Here is a 27,197-nt window from a genome sequence, read left to right as displayed (position 1 = left end):
CAGGGAGTTGCCCAAAAGCATTGTGAGATCTCTCTATCACTTGCCTGCATGAGCACATTCTTCGGCCCTCTGGTCAAGCTATTTTTAAAGATAAGGGTTGAACCACTGATAACTTTTTAATACGTATTTTATAGCACAAATTCTTCTGTCCCTGTTCCATGCAGATGCTGTGTGCCTGCCTGCATGCAGCAGTGTGCAGAAAGCCAGAATGAATTTGCAGTTTTCAGATAACCACGTCTCATTTTCACATTATTACAACTGCCGTTAAAATGTTGTGGACACAGGACTAACAAAATTATGGAGAACAGCCTCCTCAGTGGTACAAAACTGTGTTTAGAGAATTTTCACCCTTTCTTTCTGGAATTCAGCTCTGAACTCCGCATCTGTGAGTGGCAGAACCGTGGTGTGACCCCACCAGCACGAATAAACAGCAGTGCCATCAAAATGCACTCTGCTTGTGCTGGCACGAGTGCCAGTGCTGATGCAGTAAACAAAGCTAAAGAAATCGTGTCATTTTTAATACAGATCAGTTTTCTACAGAGCTAGAAAAATGCGTGTTCCAGCATAAGGGAGGGACAGGAGTAAGTAAATGAGGGTGGAGAGAGGAGGGGTGACTCAGCAGCGCTGCCGCATGTTCCAGATTAAAGGGACAGTGTACTAAAGCTTCAGTCTAGGGCTCTTCATGTAGCTCATTAGAGGCCTCAGCCATGAAAAAGAATTAATAAAATGTCATTAGACTCCAGTTCTTGTGTATTCTCCCATCTGGACAGGCAGCAAGCAGTACCTATAGATCTGAGACCACAGCAACAGCTCCAGAAGCTCCTTTTTTTGCCACAGACGGGACCATGCTGCAGATGGAGGTGTCAGTAAATGTCCCCTGTGACTCCTGAAAGCCTCTTTGGTAGTGCAGGTGAAGAAATGGGTTCTATTTTAACCAGCAGGACTGTAATAACATGTGATTGATGCCTTTGCTTTCCTGTGCATTTCCTTGCCCAGCAATAGATGTCTGTGAAAGATAATTATTCTGAAGGGCTTCTTTGTCTTGGAAGGGCTTTTACCTGCTCTGGATATTTTTGGCTGCTTAGGTATAAGAAAATGTTTCCTTGTAGACTTCAGCCCTCAGTATTTTTCAGTACCTAGAGATGCTCTGAACTAAGGCAAAATCACCCTTTGCTGACATTGATGAAAAACATTTTCCTGTTTTACTTCTGGAATCCTTTAGGTAAAAGCTCCAAGATCAGACAGTATTTGCTGTTTGCTAGGAACTGAAGTCTAACTGTTGTGTATCCAAGGCCTATTCATCTTTTACTAAGGGATACTGTTGTGCTGGGAATGTTGGAGTAAACAGAAAGAACAAGCCTTTGATTTCCAGGGTCTGAGCTCTTGTCCTCATGGCAGACAGGAGGAATCTGACTGAAGCAGTTCCAAGACTCCACATGGAGAACACTCCTTGCCATTTCTAGAGGGAGCATAGCATAAGTTGGAGTTTTTCAGTTTTGGTCCAACTAGAAGTGAAACTACACATGCTTAATCCTGTCTCACAGCAGGCCCTGTAACTGCTCCCACTGAGCTCTCCAGGCAGCTTCAGAAGGAACCAGTTCACTTCTAAAGTTTCTGGGAACTTTCACCCATATTGAACACTTATTAAGGGTAATTTCCAGAGGAAAATGCCATTCAGAGTAATTTAATGCTATCCTTGTACTCACATAATGCATTTATGCAAAAAGAATGTTCTGCAGACACTGCTCTTTACTCTTCACTTTAGGTCTTAATTTAAATGTGGTTTTGAAAGTCACTTTCTTGGTACTCATTTGTTTTCTGGTGGTTGCAGTCAGACCTGTTCCCACTGAAGTGAATTGGCAGGAGGTGACCTGTACTCACATCAAACTCAGTCCTTCAGAAAAAACCCTATGGAACGTGTGTCCCTGCCAGCTGTACACCAGGACCTGTAGGGCACCAAGCTGTGGTGTCAGCAGCCCCTCTGAACTGAATTAGTCCCTTAATTTGCTTCTGCTAACATTTTGCCAGCGTTTCTATCTGAATATTGCAAAATACAATCACTGTGAAAAGGCAGGAGGGAGCAGAAACAAGTGCACGGCTGAACTGAATGTACTTTGTAACCTCTGTGGGCAGCTAAGGCTGTGCTGTGCCTGTGGAAGCACGCCCGGTGCAAACACTGGACACACTTCAAAACACTCCTCGGGAAGGTCCCGCTTTGCTGAAGGACAGAGCAGGTAATTGTGCTGGTAATTGCTGCTGCAGGAGTTGAAGGTACAAGTCAGAGCTGTTCTGTGTTTGGGATGTGAGAAGCTGGCTGCCTGTGGGTTTGCACGTACTGGATTAGCATAAAATACTTGGCTGTTGAGTTACCTTTACTACATGAAATCTATTACGGTTTTTCAATCATCAGGGAAAAGTAGATACTGGCAACAAAAGAAAAGTCATGCTCCATTTGTCCAGCCTCCCTCAACATCCTGATCTCCCCACAGACACTCACTCCACCGCTGCTTGCAGTTTTCCCCTTTGGTATCCCCTTTCAGAACCACATCCGATGCGTTGCATTCTTTGACCATGCTGTTATCTCATTTACAATAACATTAATGTCATTGATCATCTGAACTGATCCCAAGGCTGTGTGTGATTTGAGGGAGTATCTGGCAGAGGGAGACAGGGAAAAGGCCTGGGGCACAGCCAGGGCAGAGGCACACAGGGTATGGCGCTTGTCCCAGAGTTCTCTGAACTCCTTTGTAGCTCAAAATTTGCAGTGTAGACATAAGGAGGCTGCAGCAGGAGCAGGGAATGTACAGGCAGAGCCCTAATTCCTCATGCTACTGATGCTATGGAATGCTGCCCTGGGAAAACACAACCTGAGCATCACACCTGGATTCTTCTAAGGGAGAGAATTTCAGCAAAGGGGTACTTGGTGTGGGAGGCTGTTCAGCCCTAAACACACAAAGAGTAAGAGTTCAGACAATGCCTGGATTAGACACCCACAGCCACAGGTGTGCTGTCCCTCTGCTCAAAGCACTCTAGGAAGTGTTTAGATTTCACCTGGGCAGGAGAAATGCAATGACAGCCTTACCACAGTCCAGATCCTCTCATCTCTGCTTAAGCTACTGCCGCTTGAGTACCAGTGTCCCAGAGTGCTGCCAAAGGCCATCAGTAGTGTCAGCCAGCCCTAGAGCATGGAAAAACAACAAACTTCCCTGAAAGCTCCATATTTGCCTGTATTCTGAGTGTCCCAGCCAAGATAAAATGAAGCACTGATGTGATCCTGTTGGAGTAAGTATTAGCCAATTCTTTCCAAAGAAACCATAGAAAAAGAGGAAGTTTAAGGTTTTTCTTCAAAACAAACCCATGCCCAGAAAGGATGAGTTCTGTGTTCCTGCTGACAAACATCCTAAGGTGAGACAACTCCATTACAATTTGAGGCAATAAAAGGGGGCGGGGGATGGAAACCCTGCAGCACTGAAACCCCCTAGACAAGCACAGAGCCAGGGGCAAATTAACAGAAACCAGATAAATAAATAGACATGGGTCCAAAAGGTGAGTGGGATAAGAAAAAGTAAGGGAAAAGACCTAATCAAAAGAAGTGGAGGGAACAAAACCAGAAACTCCCACAAGTGGAAAAAATGCTGATGCTCACCACTCTGAGCATGTGGAGGGGTACAGATATATTTTCTGAAAATACAGATTAGGTTTCACCAGAGTAAAAAGCCCAGCACCAAAATACAACAGGCAAGTAATTAGAGCTGTAAGGAGATGGAAGTTGAAGGCATAACTACCACAAACATCAGGTATTTTTCCAAATCTATGTATATCATTGCAAGGTAATTCTTCTCTCAGTCCTCTCAGTCTTCTGGCTCAGTAAAAAGCCCAAATTTTGGACCATGGCATGGTTCCAGAGGGAGCAAATGTAAAGATGATGGCACAGCTCCAAGGGTTGCTTCTGCAGGTTTACAGCTACTGCAATCCTCATGTCCTTCATAAACAATTGTCTTTTTTTAAAAGACACAAGACAAAGAGGAATATGGTGCTGTACATCAGGCAGGGCTGTCCCTCTGCACCTCTTGGAGAGCTTTGAACAGGCTCCCTGTTTACAAAGGCTGGATTTCCACAGGCTGCTGCTTTTCTGCAGGCCCCCCAAGTCCCTGCGGGGCGATGCTCGAGGGCTGTGATGAGGTGGGAATCTGCGCTGTAATGAGGGGAAAAGAGAAGCTGGACACAGAAAATGAGCACGCAGAGTTATATCACCACAGCCATCACTGAGAAAGTACAAAACCCCATGTTTCCTCATGAAATGACTATCCTTCCATCATGTACCTATGCACTGAAGGCTGTTATTCCTGCTGTTATATATATATACCAGCACTTGTCCTGTAAAACCCCATAATCCAGAAGATGAAGGGTATAATTAGACTATCCCAAAAAATGCAGCTATCTCCTAAAAACCCGTCTGCTCCTCCAGAAGCGAATCACTTTTGTGTACAAATGGCTTTCTTTAGCTTTAGTTCCCCGCCCTCTCACCAGGTTAGATGAATATGTGGGAATTGATGGGTGAGATCAGGGAGAAGCCAGTCCATGTCACTTAACATCACCCAGCTGTTAGGTTGGTTTATTTGTACCCTGCCATAGTTGCGTGTTAGGTATCAGTGTTCCCCAAAAAGACAAGATGCACATTGAAAAAAATTACTTCTAACTAACATTCATTTTTCAAAAAATTGTGGAAAGGGTAGACTATTAACCCAAGGTGTTCAAAATCAGTAGCAGAGGGGGAAAGTACAACTTTCCTGTTCTTCATGTCTTTCTCCCTTAAATTCTGCATCCATTAGGTGTTAACAGTCACCAGCAGTACATGCAGCTCTCTTTTCAAAGCGGAGAAGTCTCCACGGCTTGAATCTCATTTCGATGCCCCCAGACGCCTCCCCGCCTTCCCTTCCATGCAATTCCCAGCACTTTATCGACGCTGGGACCCGACGTTTCTCCATAAATCATCGGCGCGCACGGGGAACGCTATGAAGAGGCACCGAGATCAATTCAAACAAGCGCCACAGCCCGGCCGAGCGGCCCTTCCCGGGACGGGCCGTGACCCTGCAGCCTGAGGGCCCCAGGGAGGCGAGAGGGGCAGCGCCAGATCCCACTGCCCGCGGAGAACCCTGGGACGGGGACAGAGATGAGGATGGGGATGGGGACCGGGATGAACAAGGTGACGGGGACAGGGACGGGGACAGGGACGGGGACAGGGACAGGGGAAGGGCCGGGGCCGGCCGCGGGCAGCGCGCGCGGGACGCACCAACCGCCGCACGCCGCGCGCGCACGCGCGCGAGCCCTTGGCGCGCGCCTCCTCCCCTCCTCCCGCGTCCCCGCTCGCCCTTGCCCGCCCGGCCCCGCCCCCTCCCCTTCGAACGCGGCCGTTGCCGCGCCCCGGCCAATCCCCGCCCGCCGCCGCCGCCGCGCCGGCCAATCGGCGGGCGGGAGGGGGGCGCGCGCCGGGCGGGGGTGACGCAGAGAGTTTTTTCCTGTGACGCGCAGGTGCGTGCGCGGGGCCGGCGCGCGGCGGCGGCGGTCACGTGGTGCGGCCCCGCCGCTGCCAGCGCCGCGCGTCCCGAGCGCGCTCCGGCCGCCGCCGCTCCCCCCGCGCCCCCCGCATGTCGCTGGCGCCGCGCCCCGCGCCCGCACAGCCTCCCGCCGCCGCCTTCCGCAGCCGCAGCCGCCGCCGCCCTTGATGTGGTTCGGGGCCGGGCGGGGGAGAAGATGCCGCCGTCCAAGTCCCGCAAGATCGCGATCCTGGGCTACCGGAGCGTGGGTGAGCGCGGCGCGGGTGTCGCGGCGGGGGTGCGGGCGGGGTGCCCCGGGTGCCGCCGCATCACCCTCCCCCGCGGCGGCGGCAGGTGCAGCGGAGGCAGCGGCGCTTCCCGCCGCCCCGAGCGCGCAGCCGCGGCCCGAGGGAGGGAGCGAGGGAGGGCCCCGCCATGGCGGCGCCGCAGAGCTGCGGGCCCGCGGCTGCCGTGCCCTTAATAGGAAGTTTCACCCCCTCCCCCCCCGCCCGCCCTGAACGCAGCCTGGAAAAGCGGGATCGGAAGAGTTGGGGAGAGGGTTCCTGCCCCGTCGGCTCAGGGATGCTGGGGTCCAGCTTCATCCAGCGCTCCCTGTGGAGCGAGCCCGGAGAAGGGCAGCGGAGCTGAGGAAGGGTCTGGAGCGCGTGTCCTGTGAGGAGCGGCTCAGCCCGGAGAAAAGGATGCTCAGGGGAGGCCTCGTCGCTCTCCACAAGTCCCTGACAGGAGGGTGCAGCCAGGTGCGGGTCGGGCTCTGCTCCCAGGCAGTCAGCGTTAGGACAAGAGGACATGGTCTTAAGCTGCACCAGGGGAGGTTTAGGTTGGCCATCAGGAGGAATTTCTTCCCAGAAAGGGTGATCAGACACTGGAATGGGCAGCTGAGGGAAGTGGTGGAGTCACCGTCCCTGGAGGAGTGTAAGCAAAGACTGGACGTGGCACTCGGTGCCGTCGGTGACACGGTGGTGTTGGGTCCTGGCTCGACCTCGGTGGCCTCAGAGCTCTTTTCCAGCCTCGGTGATTCTGATTTAGAGCCAGTTTGAAATGCTGGGGAAGCCAGGTGGATCTGTTGCCCGATCTGTCTGGCCTGTTTTTGCCCCCTTGGAGGTGTTGGTGCGGCAGCAGCAGCGCAGCCGCTGTTCCCGAGGGGTCGCGTCGGCTCCGGGCTGTCCCCAGCACGGCGCTACTGGGACAATCCAGCACGGGCTCATCCACTGGGACGAACTTCCTGGAAGCGTCCAGCACGAGTCTATAGCAGCTGATAGAGGGTTTTGTTCCATACAAAAGGTGTGATCCTTTCTCCCGCATTCACTGTCTTTGATGGAACACGGTTTCCGATGTTTCAGCATTTGGGTTCTTGAAGCAGAGGGTACCAGGCTGTAGTACAGCCAGTGCTAATCGATCAAACTTAAAAGCATAGATCAATGTGGAAGATAATGTGTGGTTGGGGGAAAAAAAAGATGCTACGGAGAGATACTACTCTGATATAAAAGGGGTTTATACATTAAAGTAATGGCTGTATCAGTAATTTGTCTTACATGGCACACAGCGTAAAGAACCCTTTAAAAAAGCTTTTTTAAATATTAAAAAAACCAAGGGGAGCTGTTTCTTGGATTTTGTGCATAACTGCAGCCAGATTGGTGTACAAAGGATGATGAATTTGTCCAGTCCTTAAACAGAACTGTGAGTAGTAGACTGATCAGTTTGTACAGTCTGTATGGCATCACTTGTTGCAGTCTGTTCATTGTCTTGTGTGTTATGTTTTCTTTCTTCTTTGAGCACTGGTGGGAGCAAGCAATGGGGAGTGTGAGTGGGAAGGGAGAATGCTTGAAATTCTGTCCTTTGGAAGTCTGTGATGGGAACTGGGTTTACTGTTGAGCTTTGGTCCTTCATCTGTTGACATTGACAAGAAGCAGTCAAAAAATCAGACGTTAGAAGGGTGTAGGACCAGTTGAGGAAAAACAGAGAAATAGGATAATGTTAGTTTGGTTGGTGATGTGAGGAATAGCACTCATGGAAGGGATGGGCAAAAAGTTACCTAACTGTTAAAGCCTGCTGCTGAACTTCCTCAACTTAAGTTTTCTGAGACTAGTGTGGAATTGGGCTTGATGGGACAACGCCAGTTTTATTAGGAGAGCAAAAGTTGTATGAACACAGAATTAAGAGGGGAGGAAAAATCTGGTTTACTGGAATTTGCCTTTCATTGTCATTAAATTTCTAGGTAAATAATTAGGTTGAAGTTCAAGCAGTAGAAATGGGCCATTGAGGTCTTACTTCCATCTTGTAAAGCTGTCAGAAAAGCAGGAAGGTTAAACTGTGAGATTTAGGCTGAGTACTTCACCAAATACGCCTCCTAAAATGTAGTAGGATGGGGATTTAGTTTGGCTTCAGGGAAACGTTTGATTAAGTCTTGCTTTGTATTATGATGGTAAGAATATCACTTGAGCCCTGGGTAAGAAAGAATATAATCTTGTTTTAGGACAAGTGTTTGGGTGGTAGAAAAGGAAGTACATTTCTTTTGGAGGAAATGCTGCATTGTATAGAGGTAATGCTCATTAAAGTGGGAAATAATTCCAGAATCTGAAGGACTGGAAGGAAATGCTTTCTACATTTCCTTTTGTAATTAGGGAACAGCATTGTTTTGCTATTAACATTAATCTTGACCCTGGAATGAGGGAGGCTAAGTCTGGTGAGTTGTAAAATGCTTGCAGTTTTTTTTATAGGTTGGCCTGAATTCTTAGGTGACCTGCTGTGAGAAGTTGGGTGCTCCCCCTGTAACTACAGTGTTTGAGATGAAGCTGTCAGAAAATGGGGAGCTCTTATTCCTGTGTATCTCTCAGGTGCTGAAATAGCCAGGTTTTGATGATGTATTTCAGGCACTGAGCTGTTCCCTACTGCTGATGATTCAATGATGCTGTGGGTCTCTCAGGTTACAAGCGTGTACAGGGAAGGGTGGGCACGTCCTCCACGGGGATTTGTGAAACAGGGTCTGAAAATTGTACTGGCTTCATGCTAAGCCCTTGTTTATTTTACTTACATTAAATTTTAATCTTATCCCAGTGCTGTTGTCAGGTAAACTAGAGGTTGGGAGTGGTATTCTGGTATAATAGTTCTCGGAATAGAAAATTCAGGAGTCTGCTTGTTTGAATACACTCCCTCTATCTTTCAACACCACCGTCAAGCCTTTCATACGTGAAACTCTTATTCTTTGCTGATGGGAAAGATCACAGTGGAAGCCTCGTGAGTTCCCAGGCAGGCATACTTTCTGAGATGCAGACAGAGTATTTGCCAGGAGCTTCAGGAGTCGTTTTTTGGTGATGAAGACCGATTATCTGTGGATATAGCATGCAGGTCGTGGCATGACGTGAGACAAAATCACGCAAGAATGTCTCTGTTGCGTTTTGCTCAGGCCTAAATTGGTCTAAGAAAGTTAAATTCCATTATGTAAGTGTGCTTGTCTCAGCAAGGTTCTGAGTAGAAATCAGATGGATTTCATCCCAAGATCTGAATAGCTTCACAGCAGAGGAACTTGACTTCCATTACTGTTAGTTGGGAAGTGACCAGAGTGAGCCAGCTACTTGACATTTGGTTCTGGAAGAAGTCTGTTTTATGCATGATGAAGCATAAAATTTTCTAAAGTTACTGCCTTCACTAAAAAGAATCTTCATACTTGTATTGTGGTTATAATTTAATATATCCCAAATATAATTGGAAATAATGGATTTGCTTAGAAATAAATCAAGCAGGACTAAGATTTTCTGAATCTTTTCAGAGTAACCGCCACTCTAAAAAGCAGCGTAGTAGTCATCAAAAATGCTTTGTGCTCAGTTTCATTCTTTCTCTGTTTATAGAGCAAATATGCAAATTCAGACCACAAGTGCCTGTATGAAAGAAGAGGTTTCTTAGATCATCTTGTAAAGTACCTTATTACTGGGATTCTCTGTATTATATTGAACTGATAGATTTAAGATAAGCAGGGAGGTGGTGTTTGGATCAGCCACTTCAGTCTTAGGTCATTATCTCAGCCTGGTTTCTGCTGTTCGTATGAGTTGTGCTACTGGTTTTACAGACGTACTTGCAGAAACTGGAATTCTCTTTCTGAATTCTACACGTTTGGACTGGTCATCTGAAAATGCTTTCCTGGGAAGTTTATAGCTCTGAGGGGGAAATCCAGTTAAGAATAGGGGTCTTAACCTGTTTTCTTCCCCAGATAAATAAATCAACTTGTTTTGTGTGGGTAGGTGTAGAGCAGACCGTGCTGCAGGCAGAAGTAGTCATGGACTGACTGCAGCATGCAGGTATCAGAAAAAAATCCTGTGATGGAACAAAATGATCTGTCAGGGTTCGTTTTGTGTGGAAAGGCTTCCAGGTGGTTGTATTAAGCTTAAAAACGTCTCTCCCCCCTCCACCTTGCCTGAAAAGCAAGAAGGGCAGAAAAAGCAGTACCTTCAATATGGACCTGTAAATAATAAAAAGAATTGTTATGGCAAAACGTAGTTACGGGGTTTGAAAACATGAGTTGTTTGAATATTAGGAGGTTTGCACTGTAAAATGGAGCTGAAGCATTGCTGTTCGTGTCGGAAAGATGGCATCTGCTCGCACAGCAGCGTTCCGCCCCGAGCAGGGATCCCTCTGGGATTGGACGGGGAAGTGGTAATTTTAGCAGGCGATAAATTGCCCGTGTAAATGTCAACAGAGGAGGAATGGAGAAATTACCACTGTCGTGTGCTGTAATTTGGTTTACACAATCAGCTGTGTCCGCAACATGGGAAAGCCTGAGATTTAACAGGAAAATTGAGCGGTTCGGGAGCCAGCTGATACGTAAGGTTAACATTTTCCCGAGTCCCTTGTAAGTGCCAAGATGACTTCCACAGCTCTTCCCTCGCCAGGGCCGCAGTTGGCTCTGCCAGGGTGCGGCAATGCTGCGAGGAGGAAAGGTTGCAGCTCCCAGGGGACTGGGATGAGGCTGGAAATGCCAGCTTTGATTGCATTTCGGTGTTAGTGACTGCAATAGTGGCTACAGCAGGGAAAGTTGCTACAGAGCATTTGATAGCAGTAGCTGGAAGCACTAGAGGCAGCATGTTCAGCTGTAATATCAAGCCACCGTAGGGTTATTTGAGGACACTGCTCCAGGATTAACTCTTAAATTGCCTACTCTGATTTGTCAGTGGTAACAGTTGCACGTTTTGCTTGTATATATGGGGGTGTTTTGGTGTTTGATTACACAACTTAGAGTTAACACTGACAGGAAAAGCCAGATGAAATGTGGATCCTGTAATTTATAAGCTATATAAAGTTGGAGCTCTTCATTTAGATGTACTACAGTGCCTTAAGTATAGGTTCTGGCTCAGGCAGCCACCTCTGCGGTACAGGCTGCTGCGGAAACTCGGCATGACCACGCGCCCGGGATTACAAGACCAGGCTAAAAAGTGATAAATGCCGATTTTGATTAACTTCCTGTAGCTCTCCTGAAGGTGATGTCCAAGGGCGTACTTTAAAAACTGCTCAACTTAATTGTTTATTCCATCCAAAATCGAAGCAGCTTCTCTGTGGGATGTTCATAATGCACTCAGGCTCTGCGAATCCTGCATGAGTCAATTGGCTGGTGTCATCTCAAATTATCCTAAATCAGAAGCTGCAGACATGAAGCACGGTGCGTAAAAACACGAAGCAGCCCTTGTCAGTCGTGAGTTTGTCTCCTTAAGGATTTGAGAGGTTCCCTTTTGTTTTCTAAGGTCTGTATTTGAAGTGAGTGGCAGATTTGTTGTGAACTTGATAATGTGAGAAAGGAAAATGTGCTTCCTGAGTCTGGGGAATGGTTGTTCCTTAAAATTTCTGTCTTCCAATCCTGGTCTGGACATTTGCATTCCAGTATGGTTCCTGCAACTTGGTGGCACCTCTCCTGTAAATGAGGCTATATGGGATGGGGGGAAAAGGGGAGAATGTGGACAAAATCCATGTTATATGCTGCCTAGCAGGCCTTTTAACAAGATTTCAGATTATTAAGTTTACTAAAAGCATATTAATAAGGACCATTACATGTTGAATTTCATTTTTGAGAAATACAAAGTACAGAGGATTCTGAATTGGGTTTTTTGTGGGGAGAAGTCGCTTGTATCAAACTTTTCACAAGGAAGTAAACTGAGGCAGTTTTTGAACAAAGCACCGAAACAGGCTTTCAGGTGCAGCTTTTCTCAAGAACATCCAAGCCACTTCCTTTTTTAATTGCCATGTAATGAAGGCAGCTGCAAATGAACTCTGTAGGGTGGGGCATCTCTTGGCCCAAGTTGAGCTAATCCTGCGCTGTGGCCGGAAGTTGGACCTTGCTACCCCCACCCAGGTGCTGGCACTGGTGTGATGGAAGGCTGTCCACCAGCTCAGGGAATTGATTGCTTTGAAAAGTAAAGCAACCAGAAGGGAAAGCTTTTGTATCCTTCAGCTGGTTGGCTCTGTGAGTGCAGCCCTGACAGGGGGAATGGGGTCAGGAGCAGAGGCTTTTGGGGGAGGATGGTGGAGGCTCTTTGTGGCTGTGCAGACTTTCTTTCACTCAGGCTTGTTATGGAACCACACGTGTGTTTTCCTCCACCACCTGAGATAGGTGTGGATGCTTTTTGGTCAGCTTTCAGCAGTGGAACTTCTGAGCTGGATTCGTGCTCTTGATGGAAAAAGATGGCCTTGTGCAGGTGGTGAGGTGTGTGCTAGGGAACCATGGAGGAATCAAGTTTTCAAGGTTCTTGTTTAAATAACCTTCTGTAGTCAAATCTAATTGATTCATGCGGAATTGAGGAAAAGTTAAATATTTGACCTGGGGTAAACCTAAGCCTTGTTCTGAGAGTCTTCAAATTCAGATGATGCCTCAAGTGATACAATCTGGAATATTCTGGAAACACGTGCTATTAAAGATGTTGCAATGGATCAAAGCCAAAGCTTCAGGAAAAGACCTCTAAGAACGTGGAATCCCTTAACCCAGTGCTGCCTGGTCCACCACTGAACCATGTCCCTGAGTGCCACATCCACACATCTTTTAAATACCTCCAGGGGTGGCGACTCAACTGCTTCCCTGGACAGCCTGTTCCAATGTTTGATAACACTTTCTGTGAAGAAATTTTTCCTACCATCTATCTAAATCTAAACTTCTCTTGGTGCAACTGTTTTCTCTTGTTCTATTGCTTGTTATTTGGGAGAAATGACTGACCCCCACTTTGCTACAACCTGTCCAACGACGTGAAAGGCATTCAGGGTCACTGATTGTCTTCCTACTTGGAAAGCCAGTGGAAACAATCTAAACTGTGTTGCCTTTCACCGTGGTCTTCTGTCTTTGATAAGATACCCTACAAAGTATCTGTTTCTTGCAAATACTGGTTGACTCCTCAACTTGGTTGACTCCTTTGGTTGTGTTTAGCGACGCTTGGAGCGCAGAGATGAATCACAGCTACTGAATTGTTGAGAGGCTCTGGTTCTTCCTCAGTTTACCATACACAGTTTGGTTGCTGGGCATGTACATTTTAAGAATAGCTGAATGAAGGATGCTGGATGAGACAGTGGTGAATGAGGCAGTTGTGCTAACGGATGACACGGGTTCTGAAAATGCAGATTTTGGATTATCAAGCACAGTGTTCCACAAGATGAAGTTAGGACAAGCAAAAGAGCGGTTTGAGCCTTGGGGGCTCCTGCAAAAGGGAAGCCCACTGGAATTTCTCATGGGATTCTTATGTGAATTAGAGAACTTGAGGCTAGAACACAAGGAGGAAATGTACAGCAGTTTGTTTTGGATGGAATCATCAGGAGTTTGTGGGTAATGGCCAAAGGTTATGAGGCATAAGACTAAGTGCATGATTTCTGAAGGGCTTTTAAGGAATGAAAGACCCTGTGTGACACTTGGAAGATTAGTTCAGAAAAGTTGTGGTCTTTCTGTGTTACGTAGATATCAGCTGCTGAAATCACAGTTCCCTGATAGATTATGCTTTAAACAGTGAATTTGTCTTTCAACTTTTTTTTTAGTATAACACTAAAATCTCAAAGATTGAGGAGTCTGTATTTCTGGGATGGTTGTCAGTGTTCTTGGGTATTTTAGATTACAGGAACCAGAACATCATGTGTGCCAAACCTAGTTATTTGTGTTCTGTGGGGTATGGAGTTAAATTAATTTTAATTTGGAAAAAGAGGGAATATATAAGTGGTCCTCAGTGTGTGGATGTAAACATGTGCAAGTGTAATACAAAATTAGGATATGAACGTGTCTCTTGACAACATTGTCTCCAGAGTTAGTGGGATACATCTGTCTAGCTTCAACAACTTGTCAGATTGTATTGCCAAAACTTCATTCAATATGTATGACCTCCTTTAAAGGTACTCTTGCTGTATGCAAAAGAGCTGGGATGCAATATGTAGGAAAACTCCATTAAATCTGTCCCACAAACTGTCAAAACAATCAAGCACTTGGCATTAATGCAGTAAAGTGTATTTTGCTTCAAGGCTTGTTATTCCATCAATAACAAATTTTGGTCTTCTGAAATCTGTTTCAAAATTAGCATTTTTTAATTAGAACTGGAAGTTTCTGCTTTGAAATGTGCATATAAACAAGCACCATGTTTCTTAGTGTGCTGAAGTACCTTGTTCTCCATTGCTTTCTTGGAAATGCTGTTTGCTTCTTTTGTATGGTTTGACCCTGGTGAAAAATTCTAAAAGAAGGTGTTGGTTGTGCTGTTTTGACCTTTGTATGTTGAGAGAAAACATCAAAACTCTTCATAAACCTTTTGAGGTTGCTAAACTTAAGTGTAAAAAAAATGTTTCAGTTGGAAGGTAATTCAACATTTTCTGAATAGTGAAGGTAGGAAGAATAAGTTGTCTGAATGTTTCAAAATCTTGTTCCTTATGCAGAGTGTATAGGAGTCTTAGGCACCTAAACCTTTTTTCTGCTTCTCTGTCCTCAACTGCACATTTTTATCACACTTTTATCCCCAAGTGTGGTGATAGGACAGAGGAGGAGCTAACATGAAACTTGCAGAACTGATGGGTTGATGTGCAGTGTGCAGCAGACAAATACAATGTTCTACTGTGTCTGCTGAAGCCTGATCTGACTTTAGGTTGTCTTAGACTGTAGTTCAATACTCAGCTGCTTGTCCAGGCTGTGTGGTTGTGCTAGTGGAGCACTGGGAAGTGAAGAATCCAGCTTCTATTTGCAAGGGCTTCCTCAGGTGCTGGACCTGGACTGGCTGGAAGATGCTTGATTGAGAAAAAATGGAAAAATAATTTCATGTCAAGTTGCAGGTGTCATCCTCATTTATCCCCCTGGGATACTGTCAGGGGGTTGGGGGAAGGCGGGAGTGAGATGCAGTAGTGGGCTTTTTTTTGATTTATTCTGTGTTTTTCTTCTTCCCTGCAAAGGTCAGAGTTTTGTATTGTGACCTTTTTTGCTATATAAGATGAAAACTGAAGATAGGAAAGTATGATTCTTATCCAAAACCTGTTCATTTGAAGTACCTTGTGAGCCAGCAGATGGATACATGCTGGTTAGGAAGGTAAGAAAGCCAGCTGGCTGTCATGGCAGGCAAGAACTTGATAGTATGATGTAGCAAACAAGGGTTACCTGTTCTATCTTCTCTGCCCTGTGGCAAAATCAACTATGTCATGTCATATCTGGCAGATCTTTGGCTTAAATTCCCTTAATGTTTCCCAAGGTTGGGGGCTCTAATGATTCTCCTGGTATTCTGCATGGTGTTATTCTTACCCCGGAGTCTTGTTTTTGCCCTGCTGTTTTACCCATGTGTGTCATGCAGAGATTTTGGTATATTATTACTTTAAACCTTCCTTACTGTTGACAGATTGTCCTCTGTATTCAGCAGCTACTCCTGGGTAGATGGGTAAGTGTGTAAATGCAGGAGGCTTGCAGCCAGCATTGGCAGGGAGGGGTTGATGACTAACTCCAGCTGGGTAAAGTGCAAGGCTGTGAGGATGGCATTTAACAGATTGTGGCTTTCTTCAACCCTGATAAATAGAGGGAAGGAGCTTCACATGGTAAGCAGAAGTAACATGGAAGGTGGTGCCTATGCAGTTAATTCAGAGAAGATCTAGAGTTGAAATGGAGAAGAGACAACGGTAACAACAAAAGCTGATTGGAACCTGGTGATGAGGAGAGAGTTGTGTAGAGGAAGGAGCAGTTCAGGCACACCCTGGTTTTTATGTTGGCATGGTTGTGTATAGATCCACTGGGCTTATGCAGGAGAAGTGGTCAAGGCTCAACAATGTGAATATTAATCAAAACTGTCTTAGTGTTTACTAGTGGATTTGTGGACAGAGATGTGATGGAGCTGACCATGTCCTGCTCTGCCGGAGGAAGGAGTCAACACAAATCTTTGTCAGTATCCCTGAAATCAGCTTCCCTCTTCTGTGTTAAGAGCTTTTGGTGTTGTCAGGGTTGGTACTGCAGTGCCTGATGCTTCGTGCAGCCGTGGGGACTTCCCCAGTGTAGGAATAGCAGGTGAATAGTGCTGTGTGCTGATGTTGTGTGCTGGTAGCAGCTGTCCCATGAGTGTCAGGGTTTGCTGGCCACATGCGTTGCTGGCATTGGGTTCATCGGACCTGGGACCATCAGTGGTGACACAAAGAGCCTGAAACATTGGCTGACCACCTCACAGATACATACTGCTGCAGGGTGGAGCTGTCTGTTGTTGCCAAGATCTTCTAGTGGTTATTATGCAGTTTGATTTGTGTATTTTTATAATATGTTGTAAAAGTAGCCTGTCCTTGTTGGCACAAATAAGTTGTGTCTTCCAGCTTTTGCCCACAGCTGGTGGAGAGCTCTGTGGACCTCCCTTCAGAGTAAGGCTGAAACTTCTTAGCAGTAGTTACAGAATGTACATCACATTATTTGCTTGGATGATGTTACAAAGAGAGGGAGTATTATCATTATTGTCTTGTCGGGATTTTGTCAGGTACGTGCCTTCTGTCATCCTACAGCAAGGAAAAGAGAAATACATCTCTTACTATTGTTCCTGCAATTCCAAGAAGATCCTGGGGCCCTCTGGTCATATGCCTTTCAATAGTACTGCCAAGATGGTCTATTCCTCACCCATTTCAGGTGCTTTTGGTATTACTTGGTGTTACAATATGCTCAGGGTCATGTTCCTAGACTTATGTTCTTAAATGATGCCAGGAAAGGTTTGCTGACATTTTCAGAGCCTTTGCCATCTGCTTGGTGGTTGCTGTAAGCAGTGATTGATGTATGGTGGCCACAGTGTTGGCAACCATGAATCCTATGGCTCCAGTCCTAAAGGTCCTTTTTAGGGAAGACCTGCATGTCAGTGGAACTGAGGTCTTTCATCTTGGTAAGGGTTCTCTTTTACTGGTGAGACTTGCAGAGGGAAGAGTTCATCCTGTTTTCCAATGGAACTGGGAAGTTTATCAGGCAGTATCTGTGCAGAGGGTGGAGAATGGTGCTGGTGACTGCAGCTGGAATGATCCACTTCAAGAAAGAAAGGCAATTTAAGTTATACATCCCAGCAACCTTTAGCCCCAAGAAACTGACCGGCAGTGGGGAGTTTGATCCCTTGTGTGGAAACTAAAACCTTGAAGACGGGAAAGGGGAATGCATGGAATGCATTAAAGCAAGGGAGATGTGTTATTTCTGATGACATAGCATTTAAAACGGATTTAATGATGAAACAATGGCAGTTCCTAAAAGGATCTTTCAAAGACATTTCATTTCATGTTGTACCTACCTGATGTTTCAAGAAAAGGTCAAGTTTATTCAAACACCTAAGTGTGTGTTTAGGGAGAAAGGACTTGGATTCTACCCAGCAGCAGAAGTTGAATTTTGCCCCTTTGGGGAGAGGAAGTCAGTACAAATTTCAGGCTCTTTGCCTCTAAGTGTGTCATAAACTGAAATGTTAGGATCTGATCTTTAAGCTTAATAAGCTTCCTTTTAGAAGTTGTTAAGGTTTAACCCAGTGGTCAGCTGAACACCATGCAGCCATTCACTCACTGATGGGGGACAGAATTGGGGAAAAAAGGTAAAATGGAATTGGGATAAAGACACTTTAATAGTACAGAAAAGGAAAGGTAAATTATAGTAATGGTAAAAGAATATACAAGTGATGCACAACTCAGTTGCTCACCACCCACCTACCGATGCCATTGAATATCTGCTGCTACCTGAAATATTTTAGGCCTTATGCTGTGGGAAGGTGGTGCAGGGATGCACAGTTTCTGCAGGAAGTCTGAAGGGAATACAGAGGATGGTATTTATCTGAGAAAGTACAGGTTGACTGTCTGGGGTATGAATGTCTGAATTTCCTTTGCAGTTAGGGAACACCAGGATGCAGTTCTCCTGACCTATTTAGAGGATCCTGGATGCAGCCAGATATGCATGCATTCCATGGTCAGGTGAGGTGTATGCCACAGAGGTTTTCTGGTTTTTTTTTTTTAAGCTTTTTAACAGCTTTTCCCGTATTTGACAACTGACAGTAAACTCATGGAATTAAAATTCATGTAACTTATTAAAAGGGAAATAGCAGGAAACCTGCAGCCCTCTGCTTTTCTGCCATCAAGGGTAACAAGCAGAGGTAACTGGACTGTGTGCTAAAATAGCTGAAAGATTTCTTTTGACAGTCCTTTGCTGTGGTTACTGACTTTATTGGAGACAAAATGGACTGCTTGGTAGTATAAGCTGTTGCAGGAAAGCAATGGAATTTTTCCCTACATACTTGCTTGGACGTGTAATACATTGCAACAAAGTGTAAGGGACCGTTGAGGAATGAGCACTGCTGTAGGAGGGAGCAAGCCTGCTGCTAAATATCAGGGAATAAGGCACACGCTCTCTTCTTGCTTTCCTTACAGAAAATATGATTGAAAATATGATCTAGATAGCATTAAGACTCTTGGCTTGTGTTCAGAAGGCTCACTGCTGCCGACCTAGCAAGGGCCTGCAAGTACTCTTGTGAGTTTGACTGATTGCTTTGAAATCTGAAAAAAATAAAGGAAGCCATGTGGCTTTCTTTCTAAATGACTGCTCTCAGATTTCTTCTGGCTTGCAGAGGAATACCTTTGATAAACCTCAAGAAGATTGGGCAATGCAGAAGGAAGGGAAACAAGCATCTCCCAGCTGGCTTGTGCTCTTGGGTGTTACAGACCATCATGTGAAGCTCCTCTTTTACAGCAGAAATAGTTCTTGCTACAAAACCTTGCCTTAGGCTGTCAAACAGATTTCCTTGTATGCTAATAAAAAAATAGATCAGGAGAAGCTGTAGCAATGAGACAGAGTGCCAAAGATGTTAAAAAAGAGTTTGTGTTGTCCTGAAAAGCTGATCTACTCTTTGGTTTGTCATAAAGGGTTCTGCAATGTTTGAGGCTCCTTATCACATTACCAAAAGAAGTGTCATTGAGGTCCTCTGACTTTCACTCTTACAGGATTGTAACCTTTAGCCTGTCCTCCAGAAAGCTCAGAGAGCATGTTGAGAGAGGAGTGCCACCACTCTGTGTTGCAAATCAAGCACGAATGTCATGAGCAAGTGCAGGAATTGAGCTCTTTGCAGGGATTGAGGAAGAGTTTTTTCTCTAAGCAACAGAAAATAATTTTTTAGTCCTCTTACTGTAATGCTGACATCACGAGGAAATCACTACAAAAACATATAAAACTACAGCTCAAAGTAGATGTTTATATAATTCCTCACAATTAAAAGTCTAATAGTAGAATTATGTTGCATCTGAGTGAAACAAAACTACTCATTGTATTGCTGTCTCCAGAGATTTAGAAACAGAATTCTTTATTGACCCAGATGTATCATTTTTATAGTCATTAAACTAATTCACCAAACTACAAAGCAATGATCAGCAAAACAGCAACTACACAGCCATAATTAGTACCTGGGGGGGGGGGGGTATCTTAATTAACCATAGAAAGTTGCTCATGATGTGGCCTGAGATGAATGATGAGCTAGTGATGGGTTCTGAGATAGTGTTCGATCTTGTGAGAAGATCTTTGTCGAAGAGGGATGCTGTAATCCTCTTTGCTGCCCAATTAACCCCCATCGGCTCCAGGAAGTTGTTCAGTCCCGCTCTGTGCTCTGAGGATGAATAGATTATCTGCACTATGGAAATGCCACTGTCTCTCTTTTTTGCGTCTTGGTATTGTGAATCAAAGAAGATCAAGGTCCCAACATGCAGGTTAAGTCAAGTGCATCTTTTGGTATGAAAACTTAATCTCTGTGCAATGTAGTAAGTTGAGTGTACAGCCAGACTTACCTAAATTGACATGACTGACAACATTTCATTATGAAATTTGTTGAATGCTTTTTGTGACAAAGCCTAAAGTGGTTTGTTCTGTGGGCAAGACTGGTAGACCTAAGGAGAGTCTGAGACTAGGTAAGTCTAGTTACTAAGTTAGTCTAGAGACTAGCTTAGGTAAGGTGCTAGGCTTGTGGTAGGAGTAGATGAGATGCTGCCAGCTGTTAAATGTTTGATTATGCAAACTACATAATCAGGCATTTTAATAGCAAAAGATAGGTTAGAGGAGCTCTGCATCTACGCTGCCAACAGAATTGCAGCTCTTCAGTAGTTGTTGTTCTTAAGCAGGACAAACTGTTTACTGATGGCTTGTGTGGGCAGTTTCAAGGATTGAGAAACCCTTCCTGTTGAGATAAGCTGTGCTGTGCTGCCCGTGGCTGTCAGCGTGGCCGTGCCACGTCCGAGGGCAGCTGTGCAGCCCCGCTTGCACAATGCCCTGCTTGTGGAGCTGTTGTTTGACTTGCTTGCTGCCCGGTTGCATCATTTTTGTCTCCTGGGTTTGGGCGGAAGTGGGCTGCCGATGAGAGTTTAATCTGGGCTTTCCCCCTGCCTGTTGCTAGGAGAACGGGGTGGGGTGGGGACAGCAGGCAGGTAGTGGTGCTCAGAAGAGGGGCATGACCTCTTTGGGGAGGCCAGCTGTCCCCGAGCCCACCCAGGCTCAGTTACTCATCTGCTTGGTAAACTGCCTGGTGTTGTAAAGCTTGAATTTTAAGTCTAGATTATAAATACCACAGCTCTTGTCCAAGTAGTAAAAGGACAAGTAAAACACAATTTGGCAATTGTTTTGCCTTGACAATTGCAATGGCATTTGAAACTGATGTGCTATGATTGCACTAGTCAGTGTTTATGGGATGTTCTGCTTTATGGTGTAAGTGGTCTAGTGTACGAACAGAAACATGACAGCTTTAGTTTTTGAACTGGCTTTCTGTCTGAAAATCTGCTCCTTTTCTGTTTTAACAGCGGAAAACTCTTTTCTTTGCCACTCTCACATAATACCATAAATAATGAATTGTGTATGCAAATACACTTTGGTTACTTGTGGACAACTTGAATTGAGTTTTCAGCCACCTGGGACTTGTATTCTAAACACCCATGAAACCCATTTCTCACAGCCTATGCCTTCTGCCCCATTCCTTCAGGGAGAGAGAGAGTCAATAAACTTGGAGGATTTTGATTACAACTCTGCCATGGAGTATCTGGTGCTTTGAGTTACTGTAGCAAGGCTCTGCACCCAGCTTCCAGCCTTGCTTCTGCTCGTGTCACTTCTCCTTTTGGTCTCAGTGGATGTTTGTTTTCCTAACACTCGAATACAGTGGATATGTCAAATGTACCAGCATGGAGGATGCTACAAAGGAGAAGCTTAGCAAACTGCAAAAACGTGTGGCTGTGTTCCAAACGAGGGCACATTAGAGCTGAGCCTCTTTGAGGTGTGCACCCTTGAGTAATCAGCTAATCAAGCCTTTGCTGCTGGTGTCAGACTCTCATGCTGTTGAGGCTGCAGTGTGCCCGTGGTGCCTGCGCATCCAGACAGCTGTGTCTTCCCTGCTGTGCTCTGAGATGGAGTTGGCACACCGGCAGGGCTGGTGCGGTTGTGTGTGCTCCCTTGGCCTCACGGACATTGTGTTTGTGTTGCAATCCTTGCTGAAAGCCTTGTCTGATCATTCTGGGGCAAGAGCAGATAGGAGCTAAATTGTCAACTTGATTTTCCGCTCTGTCCATGAGCATAGGTCAAAGGCCTGGAATAAAACCTGTGGGACAAAGTTCAAGCCAAGCTGTTGTTTACGTGGTTCTGCCTGCTGCTTGCTCATGGGCTGCGACGCTGTGGCAGGGTGTTAATGACTCAGGGTTTCCATTTCTCATGACTGTGGAAGCCTTGGTTTAGTGGGATACAGTTGCCTGCAGTTACCCCGAGGGGATAGGTGCTGAATCCCGGGCTGGAGAGCTTCGCTGTGGCTCATGGAAGAGAGAGCAAGCTTCCTCTTGTGATCATGAACACATCATTGCTGGAAGGCTTGTTATAAAGCTTGGAGGAATTTAGGAGGAGAGTGTTGGAACACTGGTTTTGTCTGTTTCCTCCTCTTTCACTGTTAGGAGGAAAGCAGTAATTAATACAGCTGAGTGTGAAATGCAGCATTTTCTGTTGGCTCCGACTTCTTTCTGCTATTCAGTTTCTAGGCTTCACACAGACAGACGGCAGCAGTCAAGTCTTTCAGTTAGTTCAAGATCCTTCTTAGGAGGAAAAGAGTTCAGTGATGATCTTTACTGAACTTATCTCTCTTATCCTGAAGATCTATCAGCCTAATATAGGAGTAGTTAGCCTTTTTTTTTAAATGGAGTGCTTAATGTGGTGGTATTGGCAAAGAATCTGGGAGCGTGAACTCTGGGTAGCAACTTCATAAGTTTATAGCTAAAGAAGAAATAACTTGAAAGTTCACTCACTTTTGAAAGGGTGTCCAAAATACACAGTTTCAGAAAGTTGCTGAGATGCACAGTTTCAATCCTTAATCTGACCTTATTAGGATGATTTGGGTGATGTGTATGTGTGTGCCTTGCTGGAGCAATGGTGTAAAGTGAAATGTCCTCTGTCAAGTCATGCACATGAGCATGACACCCTCAGTTGTGGTGTTAGATAAGACTGGAAAATTGTATCTTAAGAATTTGATTTTAGAAAAAACAACTCAATAAAATCTTGGTGATGGTTGATTTTTGTGGTGTTTGTCTGGAATTTTTTTTAGCATTGTTCCTTGAATAAACTGCCATGATTGATGGGAGACAGCAAAGGCCTAAGCATGGCAGAGAATGAAATGGAAGACTGTTTTTTTAACATCTCCTGAAGGAATGCTTAGGAAAAAACTTTTCCTGTGTACTGGAAGTGGGCAATTTTTACCCAAAGCATTTTATTCTTGAAAACAATGATAGTGTTATTTCTACCACAACGTTGGTTACTTAAGAGGTCATTGAGAGGTTTCAACTGAGTTGGATGGTCTTGAGTCAAAATTTTGACTTGGGGTTGTATTTTGTTTGTGCTTCTTGATGATGAAAAGGGTATAAAGGAGCATGAAGAATATGCTTGTTTCCAAAAGCAGCTAATGCACTTGGCAATCTTTGTAAGAGTGTATTTGTCCAGTAAACATAATGTAATAGGATCTAGGAGATTCCCAAATGTAGAAGATGTGCTGTAATGGAAATTGTGTTAATGCTTCAGTAATGCTTTGAGAAGTCTTCAGTTGCAGAGCTTTACAGGTGCTTTTTATGGTCAATGTATGTGATTCACCATCTTGTAAAATCTTTCAAGACTAAATGAGTTTTCATTTTTTCAATCTGCTACTAAGTTCAGTGCTTTGCATTACTCTTTAACTGAAATGGGGAACATTGTCTGGTAAAGTAGCAGTTAAATTGCTTTAAAAAAAAAAAAACCAATTATGCCCCCTCAGTCACTGCTTAAAATACAGCATCCACTGGCCTGTTGTGGTGTGGCAGTAGGAGGATTAATAGGAGAGTATATTGGTCTCAGGAATTTTGAGATCATCCTTTTGTCATGGGAAATATGTCCAGTCTCCAAGTAAAACCAAATTTGGCTAATGCTATCCAAGTTTTCGCTGTGATTACTGAAAATTATTTTGAATTTTACTTGCTTCTTGACAGAAAAACGTTCCAAGTATAGCAGTTTGTTAAATTTAGTTCTATGAGGATTGTGTGCTGCTGCTTTTAGATTTGTTTTAAACTGGAGGAGTCATTTAAATTATGCCCTGTTAAAACAAAAGCAGAACACATGCCGAGTAGCTTTTGCACTGCTTTTTATATGTTCAGGAGACCCAGTTACTAGAAATAGGCACTTAAATTAAAAATAGGTCAGTTGTCATGTATAGATAGTTTAAATGAACCACACAGAGCTCATAGTGGCTAGATAGAAAATTGGTGTATCCGCTAGTAAGCACTGAAGTGATAGTAACCTGAAGACTTTGTTTCATTCCAGATTTTTCTTTCATTTGCTTTACAGGAAAATCTTCACTGACGATTCAGTTTGTGGAAGGACAGTTTGTTGATTCATATGATCCAACCATAGAGAACAGTAAGTAAATAACTGCCAAGCTGCTCTTCTGTATCAAACTAACTTGTATCAGAAGCCATTGGGGTTATACATATTTCTTATGTGGGTATTTATATATTAACATTAAAGCCCATTAATTAACACAGAAGTTTTATTATTCTTTTAAACCAGTGCTTACATTGTTGTAGCATGGAAATCACTGTCTGCATATTTCTCCAACAGCTGGGCTTTTAGCACTAAATGAAGGGACACCTAATGAATGTGGCCAAAATGCCTCTCCGTGTATTTTATGTATGTTGTTGAACATCTGCTTTCCCTAATATACTTGGGGCACTTTAAATTCCTTACATCACACTGTATGAAAATGTGCCACTAAATACAGGTATTCTAAAGTCTCACATAGGATCAGTGTATCCAGATGAACAGAAAGCCAGCAGTACCCATCAGGATTAAACGACTACCTTAGAAGGTAGATGTGCTGTAGTGATGATAACACGATAATCTTTTAAAAAACTCCTTTCCAGCAGCTTGATAACAAGGCTGGTACACAATCAGCCTGCTGCAAATACTGGGTATTTGACTTCTCAAGTGGTTTTTTTTCTCTTAGCAGTTTTTTTAAATAATTTTAGCACCTTTGTGAGTAGCTGGCATAGCAGGTGAGTAAAGACGCTAATGCTAAAAATGCTGCCAAGAGCAAAAAGTCACTTCAGAGGTTACCTGGCATTCATTACAATCCAGTCACCTCTTTCTGAGCTAGCAATGGCCATAAAGTACTTGAACAACTGCAGTGGTGGGCTGAGTAACTTGATCATATTGGCTTACTTTAGTCATGTGGCAAATAAAACTGGTTTCATTATCGTAGCCCTGGGGTTCTTGTATTTTAATGACTTCTGAAATGCAGTGGTGTAGCAGACATTTTTTAGTATTTTGAACTTCTGCAGTAGGATGTTAAACCTGTGTGATACTCTGGAAGTCTGAATGAAGCAATCAGCAGAACAAGGTTTCTTTTGAATATATATGTGGTATAGAATTACAAATCAGTAGCTATTGGGATATTTTACTTGGGATTATTTTATTGCTTAGAACTAAAATTCAAATGCTACTTTTTGAGAAACTCTAAATTTGCTTTAGCAAGTCAGAGTGGATAATTTGGCCCTTGGCCTGAATGTTAGCTCTTATACAGATGTCATTAATACTAACACTTTCCATTGTCCCTTTTTACTTTGTTTGAATTATAAGTCAGATATGTCTTGAATTAGAGCTGCTAGCAAAACACTGGGGATTAAGTTTCTATATTTTAAATTTTAATGCCAGTTGGGACAGGTTATTTTTTACTATCTGTGCCATATAAATGCAAATTATTTAAAGTACTCTTTTAGTTTTATGCAGCTACATGGGGATGAATAAAAATCGAGAGACGTGGAGTCAAAGTCTCTACAAAATACTGAGTCTGTGTCTTCTCGTAGGATTTTGACACATTGGTACAATATTGTCTTGTTTCATACTTTACCTGTGTGTAGCTGCTGTCTGTAATTGTAGTTGTGTGTCTCACAACTTCAGCATTTCTGAACTATACAAAAATACACTGTAGATGAATTTTGCTCTAATTTGACTCTCGTAGTCTGCACTGTTTGCTTGATCTGAGTTCTAAGCATTGAGCATGTCCTGGCCATGAAGACTTGTTGGGAGGGGGCATCTTGAAAAGCCTTAACTTTTCCCTTGATTTCTTACTTGTTTGGAAAACAAACAACATTATTCATTTGGTGTAAGTCTTGTGATCTGTGATGTGGCTGGAGGAATTTGCTTCCTGAAAGGTAGAGAATTGAAGGGTCCTTCTGACATCAAAAAATGTTGCTGGGAAGTAAAGGTTGAAAAGATAGAAGTTAAGCCCTGAGGTTCAAAACAGTGGGAAATCTGTTCCATCTTTAAGCCCCAGAAAGCCTGATAGAGTTAATGTTTTAAAAAATGCTTCTGTGAGGAACAGACAAGAGAGCACATTCTAATTTAACACTAAAATTTAAAATTTATTGAAAAATTTTTTGAGACAGATACGAAACTAGTTTTGTTGGTTTAGGTGTAAAATAATTCTTTTGACTTCAGAACATCATATTTCAATTTTTTTTTCCTTAATATAAATCTTTGTTCATTGAAGTCTTTGGACACTCCCAGCTGTGTTTCTGATTCTATGCAGGGTCATAAGACACAAAGTAAGTGATCAACTCTTATACTTTTCCTAGCTCGTGATTTCATATTTGGTGGACAATGTTGGCAAAAAGGGTTGAAAAGTCCAGGCTCTAATACTAGGGACAGTGTTGGAGAATGTTGCGTTTTTCCAGGGCATTATAGCAGGTTGTAAAACCTGTTCCGTTTCTTCTGGTGGTTGGGTCTACACATGTAACAAAACTTGGAAATTAAAAGAATACATGGGAAAGGATAGTCTGGCCTAATTGTTGGTGGTAATTTATTACAGTATTCTACCAGCAGTGAAGAAAGGGTAGAAATCTGCAGTACTGCTGCTAATGCAATCTTTCTAATTTTTGTCTTTAAATAATAAAACTTGCACAAAATATTGACTGCAAGGTTAAATTGTATAGAAGGCAGTCTGTAGTCAAGCTCTTCCAGGAACAAGTTGTGTAGCTTATAAGCCTTGAGCAATAGGAGTAAGACCTAATATTGAAGAAATTTCAGGTTTTAAGTGTGAAAATCTCTGCCTTTGGAAGTGGTAAAAGGAAAATAAGGTGCATCAGATTTTGCTTGGTGTTTGTGAAGGTTAGCACAGTTTCACTGCTACATTTTCCTTTGATTATATTACAGTAGCACCAAAAAAGTTAATTTATTTCAGTAAGGAGCATGTTGGACTCCGTTGCTTCTACTAAACTTGTACGTCAGGAAGAGTAACTTGTATCCTTTTGTGGCAGCAGTGGAGATGAGAGATAATTGCTTTGGAAAAGAGACTTTCCCTGTCTGAATGTCCCAACAGGAGTGACATCTCAATGGGTGGCTAGTCTTGAGACAGCCGGCTTGAGAAACTAGTGGAACTACTACTTGCAGGAATGTTGGAAAGAGAAGAAAGAGCCTTGGAGAGCAGGAGCGTGTGCAGGGAGTCTCTGTGGAGACTGGGCTGGATGGGGCTCTGCAGGCAGATCAGCTCATGTGAAGTAAGACCAGTGCAATTTAAAACTCAACAATTTTACAGGAATGAAAACTAGAATCTGAATTTGTAACTCAAATAGGTCAGAAGGAACAGGTAGTGAAGATGTGCATATAGCTCCACCCACCTCATCTTTGCAGGGATGTCTTGTGTTGCAGGT

General features: G+C 44.0%; 1 protein-coding gene across 2 annotated transcripts in view; it reads left to right on the top strand.

Moving 5' to 3' along the window:
* The first annotated feature begins 5,673 nt into the window (after nt 1-5,673).
* Nucleotides 5,674-27,197, top strand: part of RHEB (Ras homolog, mTORC1 binding) — a 38,589-nt gene continuing 17,065 nt past the window's right edge. For both annotated transcript variants that reach the window (XM_048321573.1, XM_048321489.1), the window contains exons 1-2: nt 5,674-5,806; nt 23,836-23,907. In XM_048321573.1, the coding sequence (XP_048177530.1) occupies nt 5,755-5,806; nt 23,836-23,907 (124 nt within the window). In that variant the 5' untranslated portion in view covers nt 5,674-5,754. The remainder of the gene's footprint in view (nt 5,807-23,835; nt 23,908-27,197) is intronic.

This window comes from Corvus hawaiiensis, chromosome 1 (assembly GCF_020740725.1).
Source record: "Corvus hawaiiensis isolate bCorHaw1 chromosome 1, bCorHaw1.pri.cur, whole genome shotgun sequence".
In the NCBI taxonomy this organism is placed as follows: Eukaryota; Metazoa; Chordata; class Aves; order Passeriformes; family Corvidae; genus Corvus; species Corvus hawaiiensis.
Note: the sequence above shows the minus strand (reverse complement) of the source record. Positions and strands in the feature narration are given on the sequence as shown.